Source organism: Propithecus coquereli, unplaced genomic scaffold, assembly GCF_000956105.1.
Source record: "Propithecus coquereli isolate 6110/MARCELLA unplaced genomic scaffold, Pcoq_1.0 Scaffold199, whole genome shotgun sequence".
In the NCBI taxonomy this organism is placed as follows: Eukaryota; Metazoa; Chordata; class Mammalia; order Primates; family Indriidae; genus Propithecus; species Propithecus coquereli.
This window is the reverse complement of record NW_012144855.1, coordinates 2,536,368-2,546,070: the sequence shown is the minus strand read 5'-3', so window position 1 is coordinate 2,546,070 and position 9,703 is coordinate 2,536,368. Positions and strand designations below refer to the sequence as shown.

General features: G+C 37.7%; 1 protein-coding gene across 2 annotated transcripts in view; it reads left to right on the top strand.

The window, feature by feature from the left end:
* ABCB1 (ATP-binding cassette, sub-family B (MDR/TAP), member 1) overlaps positions 1-9,703 on the top strand; it is a 115,050-nt gene that overhangs the window by 4,881 nt on the left and 100,466 nt on the right. For both annotated transcript variants that reach the window (XM_012643510.1, XM_012643512.1), the window contains exon 3: positions 1,808-1,865. In XM_012643510.1, the coding sequence (XP_012498964.1) occupies positions 1,808-1,865 (58 nt within the window). The remainder of the gene's footprint in view (positions 1-1,807; positions 1,866-9,703) is intronic.

Sequence of the window (9,703 nt, the reverse complement as noted above, 5' to 3'; positions counted from 1 at the left end):
TATGACAAAATACTTAGGTATATTTGAAAAAGAAGTATTGAGGGTATGTAAAGGGAAATAGTAAGGAAAATTGATCCTGCCTGTATCTTCATTTTGTTATTGGTTCTATCATGGCCTACAGACATTTTTCAAATTAGAGATTATATTTTAGATTAGTATTTTTATTAAACTGTGCTCAATGTCATTGATTTTAATCTTTTCTTAACTATATATTTTAACATGGGATTTTAAAGAAGCATATACATAGCTTTGATAATAGATAATACTGGAATAATAGTACTATTTGAAATATGTATATTTGCAAAGATTCTTTTTTAAAATGATGTTTGATGAGTGATTTGCTTTTGTAAGCACTGTGCTTTGTGCTGATGGAGATAAACAAGTAATCTAGTAGGGTTGAAGAGTGTGAAGCTGCATTTCTGTGGGATGCAGTATCTCAGAAGTCTGAGGTCACCCCTTATAGGTTGATGGTCAGGGAACAGAGTTGGCATTTAGATCTTGGCTTTGTTCCAGCTGTGGGGCCTTGGACAAATTAGTTAACTCTGCTCTCTTGTGCAGTTTTCTCATCTCTAAAAATAGGACAAAAATACGTCTTCCTCATAGAGTTGTTTATAAATCATGTGTGGCAAGTACTTACTAAGCTAGTACCTGGAACGTTACAAGTTCTCCAGAGTAGCAGCAGTTTTAGAGAATGAAAAAATCAATAAAAAACTTAGAACTAAAACTCAAATTATTTATGGCTATTTTTCTCCTTTCATGCTTGTTCCAGGGAAACTGAAACTATGACTTTACTGGAAATAGGGTGGGCCCAAACCTGAAGAGTTATGTTTGTGTATTTTATGTGTTTTTATGCCTGTCTAACGTCACTCCAAAGCCTAATATGGGTAAACTCTGGTTTTTTTTCTTCAGAAGTTTCTTCACCTCTTTAGACCTCACATAGTGTAAAGAATGAAGACAAAGATGAATTAACCTTTTGAACTCAAAAATCTATGCAAAAACAATGTGATTCTTTCCTAAAATAGTCTTTTATACATACAAAAGTATAGATGAAGCTGATTTGTTATGGTTGGTTTGCATTCACATCCTAGGTGGCAGTTACATAGAGTGGAAAACGGGTTACAGAGTTGGATGATTCATTTGAATCTGGGCTCAAAATAATAGTTGACCTTATGCCTGAGGAAAGCTTTTTGACAGTGTACAGAATATCTTTTTGGGCTATAGCCATTCTAGATTGCGTTTATGTCAGAATGTCCATTTAAAGCTCCAAATACTTTTTTTAGAATTAGATTTGCTCATAGAGAGTGATTTAATTACTTTTTTCCTTAGGCCAGTTATGTCCAGCATCTGATTGTCACTACTCTTCATTAGTAAAGGGAGTGATTAAGAATAATATCTAGGTAGTGGATAGGTAGAATATCTATTGCTAGAATTACTTAGGTGACATTAAGGGAATTAATTCTGGAGAGCATGACTGATTTTCTAATAAGAATAAAAATAAGGAACTCTTTTTTTCAGTATAGAGTTGCAAAAGGGATGCGTATGTGTATTTATCATAGAAAATTAGAAAATATCAAAGGCACAAAGAAGAAAATGTTTTTATAGAGATCCCAACATCCAGTGACAACTACATATATAGATTTTTAAGATATATGTAAACATATTTATATTTAAACTTCATACATGGGATCATACTATTATTAATCTGTTTTTTACTGAATAGACATGCTTCTTGTTATATATAAGCTCTATATTTGGTAATTTAAAAAACTTGTATAATTTTTAAAGTTTTGTATAATTCTATTTCTAGGTTTTTCGGTAAAAAAAAAAAGAAGGAAAAGAAACCAACTGTCAGTGCATTTGCAATGGTGAGTTTTGAATTCATTCACTATCAAAATACTTTGAAAATTTGACTTCTCTTTACACAGAAAAGAGTGATTTCATCTGGTATAATATTTTCTTAGTATGTTAGTGAAGAGGCAAAATGAATTGATTTGATTTAGTTTATTTTCAGGGGCAATGCTGATCTTCACTTGCCATGTGAATTAATCATCAGCAGCCACCCTTCCTAGCCTAGATTTCAATATTCTTTTAGTTAGTTATGTTGCCACTGATCTGTAACCAACACAAGCACTTCTCCCAGTGGCGGTCTTTGCCATCTGGACGGAGGAAAGCAGCTACCTCAAGTGGTGTCTTTAATGGCTCTGAAATCTTGGCAGGTTTGAGGTCAAAGTCTCAGGCAGCCATAATAATGGAAGGTAAACAATGGATTATTTATTGCTACGGTTTTGGCCTGTTCTATACACCATTATTCCTCTCTGCTGAATAGCTGAAAATCTAGAATTTAAAAACCTTAATATAACTCTATTTCATTTTCTGATGTGACCATGGTGGTCCTACTTACACTTGGAATAAGACAGGAATTTTATGGGTGTGGCTGGTTGATGATCTCTATATACCTGGGTTCTTACTTTCTTTTTCCTAATAGTGCAAATTTAGGTGAACTGTTCCAGAGATTAGAACCCAGAAGACTACCAAACCAAGTTTTGCAGCACAGAATTTCTCATTTAGTCATAACACACCAGACTTTCTTTTTAAGGGGAGGGAGTGGATAGACTGTCTTATAAAATGAATTTTAGTAAATTGAATATAAAAATAAGGGAAAAAACAGTCAAATGACGTTTACACTGAGAACTCTGTGGTTGCCTTACACAACGAGCTTCATCTTCCCGTGCCACGATTGCTCTCGGCCACAGCTCCTTCTTTTGTTCTATCTCCATTCCCTTTGGAACTTTTGGGAAATGAGACAATATACTTCAGTCATTCTCAGATTATGTAAGTAACGAGGTGACAGTTTTTGTTTGTTGTAGATTTTGTTTTTACATTTCCAGACATTCTTGTATGGAAAGAAGGTTGTATGTTAAAATTGGATTTATTCCCAAGATTTCAGCTCTGTCATTTTGACACTGAAACATTTCTGTCTTTTGTAGTTTAGCTTTTACTATTTGTAGTATATATCTTTTAAAAACTCAGGAGTCTTATATTTTAGAAAATTTAATAGACCTACGATATAGAGATAATATTATCATTACTCAATTCATTTCAAACCACAAAAGAATAAAAATTTGGGGTGTGAATATGGGGTAATAACCAACACACATACAGGGTATTTGCCAGGCATTGTTCTAAGAACCTTGTATATGATCTCATTTAATCCTTACAAATCCATTTGCGTCAGATACTATTATTATTCCAATTTTACAGATGAAGAAACTGAGGCCAGACATATTTACTTGCCCAGGGATACACTGTGGGGCCAGGGTAGAGGGACTTGGTTTTAAGCCTGTTGATGAAGTGTTGTACTGCTTAGATTTTCCTCATATCTTTTTCCTGAAGAGTTGACATAGGAAATGGTGAACCTAATTTGTATATAAAACTTATAAACAAGGACATAACTTAACAGTAAAATGCCATTTAACAATGAAATGCTGATGTTATTGGCATTGCTTATTAATAACAGGGCACACCTAATTTCCCCAGCAACGAGTTGTGACAACACGTGTGGAATGCTATCAGAAAAGCTCATTAGAGACTCAGTGGCCAAGGTTTTTACGGGGGGCTGATCATGTAGGCACCCTCTCTGCCCAGCATACACTGAAACTCCAGATTCTTAGAAGGAAGGCAGATGTTCAGCATAAACACCATATTGTTTATACAAATAGTTTGGCCACATTTATAAGCTAGAGTGGTGGTAACCCTACCAAAATCCAAGTTCTACATACCAGCCACGGGCCAACGTTGTATGCAGACCTTTCTAAACACAGCAACCTCAGAGCAGCGATGTTAACTCTTTTCTGCACACAATGTCTGTTAACTTATTTCTCCTATGAGAGTTTTTGTTAGTCTGGAGAAAGTGATGAAAGTGGTAAGATAGATTCAAATTTTCTATAGGCTTGATTTTACTTATATCAGGCCTTGATTCAACATTTACAGAAACACAAAAGTGGAATAAAATCTAAAGCAAGTGAGGAAATGGGACAAATGGAAATAAGGGCAAGAAAAATAAAAGATGGGCTGCAGTTGCCATGCAAAACGAACTCCGTAGAAGATTATACACTCTTGCCAGAATTGTGCTGCAGGTTCAATTCTGAGATTTCTACTTTACGTATCTTATTGAAACACTAATTTTTTTCTAAATGGATAATAGCTGGCAATGTTAAGTGCTTCCTCTGTATTAAGCATTTGTTAAGAACCCCGTGTGTATTATTTGACGTAATCTTCACAATAACCCTTTGATATAGGAACTTGTGTTATCCTTATGTTCCAGATGAAGAAACTCACTCAGAAGTCAAATAGTGCATTCAGAGTCACAGGGTCACATAGCTAGTAAGAGGGGGAGGCCCAGATTTTGCCCAGACATGCCTATTTGTTTTCACAACTGTAATTGTTTATGATAGTTTATGATTGGTTAAATGCTTATCTGCCTGGAGTTGAAGAGTTCTTTGTTCGTTGCTATCTTCTGATTTTCTGCCACCTGCTCATTGAAGACTTTACCACCTGGCTCGGTATCTCCTTTCCAGGGTAGGTACTCCTACCTACCAACTTGGGTGACTTTTATGGTTCTATGGATCACCATTCCTTGACCTTCACAGCTGCAGTGATCTTAAAAATCTGCCTGTACCTGGATCTGTTCCTCCTCTTCCTTTCCGGTTACAACAGAGTTTTTAAGTTCTTAAAACTAATCACTCACTTGTACTTTGGCTCCCATCACCTCTGCCTTCTCAAGGACCTGACATTATTGTTGTTTTTCTTCTGTGTCTTCAATCTCTCCCCTTCATCTGGGTCTGTCACATTGACCTTGATACATCAAGGCTCTTTCATCTTACGAATGCTCTTCTTGGAGCTGTCCCCACACTAGCTCCCTTCACGCACAAGAGTTGCCTTTGCTTTCTGCCTTGCTGTCACCTTCCAGTCGGTTCTCAACATATTGTAGTTTGGCTCCTGTCCCCACCACTCACTAAATTCAGTGGACGTTTTAGAATTCCATCTTTACCTCTCACAGCACTTGAGACTGCCCACCATTTTCTTTCTTCTGTTTACGTCAGTGATATCACAGTCTGCTTATTTTCCTTCCAGCTCCTTGTTATTTTCTTGTGTTGCCAGGAGTCAGGGATGCTATCGACATTCCTCTAGTTCCACAAAGCCACTTCCAAATTATTTTTTGATGCTTATGCAAACTCACTTGTCATTTGAGCTTCACTCTGCTTAATTGTACCATCTCCTATCCATTTTCAGTGGTATGCACTTTCTAATTACTCCTCCTTCATTGGGGACTCTGGCATTGCTTGCTTCTACTTCATTCACCTATGCTTCCATTAGTCTTCTGAGTATCTTGGTAATCTTATAAATATTAATAACTCCTAGGTTCAGCATTCTTTGACCTCTTCAATTCTAACAACGCTGCCCCATACACTGCGTTAGTAAATTACACTTGTGGGCAGGACCTTGGGCTTATTGTCTGGTTGGGCTTTTGTTTACAAAGGTCTAAACTCAAATGTATCAGTCTTTGACCACAATTTATAATTCCTTCCAGCTTTGCCCTTCCTCTTTATTATCCCTCTTTTAACATCGTGCAGTTGTTCCCTATTGCTACTGTAGGAAAATACCACCAATTTAGTGGCTTAAGACATCGCAAATTTGTTATCTGACAATCTGGATTCATACGTTTTACTGGGCTAAAATCAAGGTATTGGCAGGATTGCATTTCTTCTGGAGGCTCTAGAGGAGAATATGTTCCTTCCCTTTTTTAGCTTCTGGAAGACACTGGCATTCCTGGACTCATGGACCCTTCCTTGTATTACTCCACCTCTTACATCAGCCATCACACGTCCTGCCGCTGACTCTGAGCCCCTGCTTCCCTCTTTTAAGCACCCGTGTGATTACATTGGGCCTGTCTGGATAATCCAGGATAATCTCCCCATTTTGAGATCCTTAAAACATGCAAAGTGCTTACCATGTAAGGAAGTACATTCACAGGTTCCTGGGATCAGGATATGGATGTGTTTGGGGGACCCTTATTCTGCCTACCACACCTGGTCAGACTTTCTCAGTTGTTCTCTTTTCTCCTTTTATCCCTCCTTCATTTTTGCCCTTCTGAAAATCTTCCCATAGCAGCCACGTCATTATCACATCAGTTTCTACCTTATAAACATTGAAAGCCTTTCCTTTCCACCAAGCTAGAAGTTTGGCATGAAACCCAAACTCCTTCTTCCTATGACTATAAAAGGCCCTGCATGTCTGACCTTCCTCTCCTCTCTGCCTTCACCGCGGACAAATCTCCTCCCTCGCTCTTGCCCTAGGGCATTCTGTTCATCCTTGAGACTCGCCAAGCTGATTTTCACCCAAGGGCCTTGGCCTTTGCTCTTCCTGCCTGAAATGCTCAGTCCCCAGATCATCACATGAACTGTATCCTTCCTGTGAGTGAGGTCTCATCTTGGATGTTACCTTCTTAGAAAGACATTCTCTGACCAGCCATCTAAACCAGCTGCCCCTGCCTGTCGCTGTGGCATAGTACCCTGGGTGCTGTTTCTTCTCAATACTTACCACTGTCTAATTTCTTGTTCATCTCTTTGTCTTTTCTCCGAATGTAAGCTCCATGGGAGCAGGAGTTTATGTATATTTTGTTCGCTACTGTATCCCAAATGCATAGAACAGTTCCCGGAACTTTAATAGGTACTTAGATATTGAATAAATGTTACATACATCTATTCCCTCTTTTACTACCTGCACTAGAATGTAAACTTTGTGAGGACAGGTAGCTTGTGTTATTCATTGTTGTTATTAGTACCTAGAACCAACCTGACCTTTATTAGGTTTGTAATAAATATTGAATATTGAATAAATTTTGAATAGTGAATGAATGAATGAATGAATGGGTGAATTCACTGATTTCCCTCTCCACTCCAAGCACCATAGTAAGGTCACGTTTGCATCGAGCCTGCTGAATATTACCTAAACCTCTTTCCTGCCAGCACCTTCTACTTCTTTGCCCTGGGAAGCCTAACCCTTGGCTTGCAGCACTGATCAACCCTCCTTTTATGTGGTTCTGTTTCACTTTGTCTGTCTTTCCTATGAGCATCTAACCATTTTCTATTTCCTTTTTTAAAAAGTGCTCCAGTTATAATTAGTTTATACCTTTGTCTTAACATTTGACCTGGAGTGTTACAATTTTTTGTCTACCTGATCCTTGACTGTAAGAGCCTGGAAAGTCTTATTAATTATTACATTTCCAAGACCAATAACAATACCTGTTTATGTTGTATAGTTTTATATCATAGCTTAATAAAAGTTTCATGTATTAAGTCTCATTTTTATCATAACTATGTAAGGTTTTCTGTATGTATAAATATTTTCCTCATTTTGTAAATGGAGAAACTGAGGCTCAAGGCTATTAAGAGATTCCCCACCCCCACCCCCAAAGTCTCCTTCCTAGTAAACCAGAGAGCTAGGGCGTTTGACTGAGACTTTTGTCCTACTTAGCATTGTGTTACCACTTCCTCAAATCTTCTCACCTCCTTCTCTCCAGAAATCAATCTTGCTTCATGTCACAAAGAAATACGAGATTCTGAACTCTGTCAGCTTTGTCTTTATTCCTGGAAAGTTGTATTTATACTCTTATCTTATTCCTTCTAGTCTGAAATGAAGAGACATACCTTTGCCTCTTCTCTTTACCAAATTTTTTTAAAATCAATTTTTAAATATTTTTTATTTAGAGATGAGTGTATCGTTCTGTTGCCCACACTGGACTTGAACTCCTGGGCTCAGGTGATCCTCCCACCTCAGCCTCCTGACTAGCTGGGACTACAGGTGCATGCCACAGCACCTAGCTCTTTACTAAGTTTTATTATGAAAAATCTTAAACATATTAAAAAAAGGTATAGAATAGTAAACTTCATACGTATGTACCCATCATCTATTTTGATTACTTCCATGTTCTTCCATGCTTTGCATTTCTTTTTTCTTTTTTTTTTTTTATTTCATAATATTACAGGGGTACAAATGTTTTGGTTACATGAATTGCTTTTGTGCAGCTTGAGTCAGAGTTATAAGTGTGTCCATCACCCAGATATACGCGTTAGGTATGATTTCACCCATCCTCCTCTCCAGTGTCTCACCTGCTTGATTTCCGCTGAGGTTTACTAACATCTGTGCACATGAGTGCTGATTGGCTAGTTCAAATTTAATAGTGAGTACATGTGGTGTTTGTTTTTCCATTCTTGCGATACCTGACTTAGAAGAATGGTATCCAGTTCCATCCAAATTGTTGCAAAAAGCCCAAATTCATTTTTTAGTGGTTGAGTAGTATCCCATAGTATACATACACCACATTTTATTAATCCACTCATGTATTGATGGGCACTTGAGTTGATTCCACAGCTTTGCGTTTGTGAATTGTGTGGCAATAAACATTTGAGTGCAAGTGTATTTTTGATACAATGACTTTTTTCCTTTGGGTGAATACCTAGTAGTGGGATTGCTGTATCAAATTGTAGGTCTACTTTTAGTTCTTTGAGGAATCTCCATACTATTTTCCGTAGAGATTTTACTAGTTTGCAGTCCTACCAACAGTATATAAGTGTTCTTTTCTTGCTGCATCCATGCCGGCATCTATTGTTTTAGGACTTTTTGATAAAAGCCATCCTCCCTGGGGTTAGGTGATATCTCATTATGGTTTTGATTTGCATTTCCCTGATGATTAGTGATGTTGAGCATTTTTTTCATATGTTTATTGTGTATCTTTTTTTGAACAGCTTCTGTTCATGTCTTTTTCCCACTTTTTAATGGGGTTGTTTGATTTTTTTCTTGCTCGTTTTCTTGAGTTCTTATATACTGAAAGTTAGGTGTAAAAGTATCATTACATTCAGGTCAAACATTTTTGATAAGAAAATTGCATAGGGGATGTCGTATCTCATCACATCTGGAAACATCAAATGTCAGGGTATTCTATTTTTTTATGAAGCTAACTTCGATCACTTGATTAAGGTGATGACAGACTGGATCCTTCCATTGTACAGGTAACTCTGCCCTCTTACAATTATGAAGGAATTTTGAGGCATCATGGGAATATCTTATTTCACATAATACTTATAGCATTAACTGACGATCCCCTGCCTCATGTTCTTGAAATAATTGTTTTATTATTATCTTGGACATTGCTTCATTTCCATTTTCTTCCTGTATTTCCACCAGTTGTCTCTTTCACTGATTTACCTATCAACATAAGACTTCATTAAATAGTCCTCCTTTGACATTGTATCCCACTCTAGTAACCATCCTTTCTCTTCTTTTCACCCCAAGATCATCAAAAGGACAGTCAAAAGCCAGGCATGGTGGCATGCACCTGTAGTCCCAGCTACTCAGGAGACTGAGGTGGGAGGGTTGCTTGAGCCTAGCAGCTGGGGACTGTAGTGAGCTATGATTGCACCTGTGATAGCCACTGCATTCAAGCTTGGACAACACAGCAAGACCCCATCTCTTAGGGGAAAAAAAAAGTCAAAATACGGCCGGGCGCAGTGGCTCATGCCTCTAATCCTAGCACTCTGGGGGCCGAGGCGGGCGGATTATTTGAGCTCAGGAGTTCGAGACCGGCCTGAGCAAGAGTGAGACCCCGTCTCTATTAAAAAAATAGAAAGAAATTAATCGGACA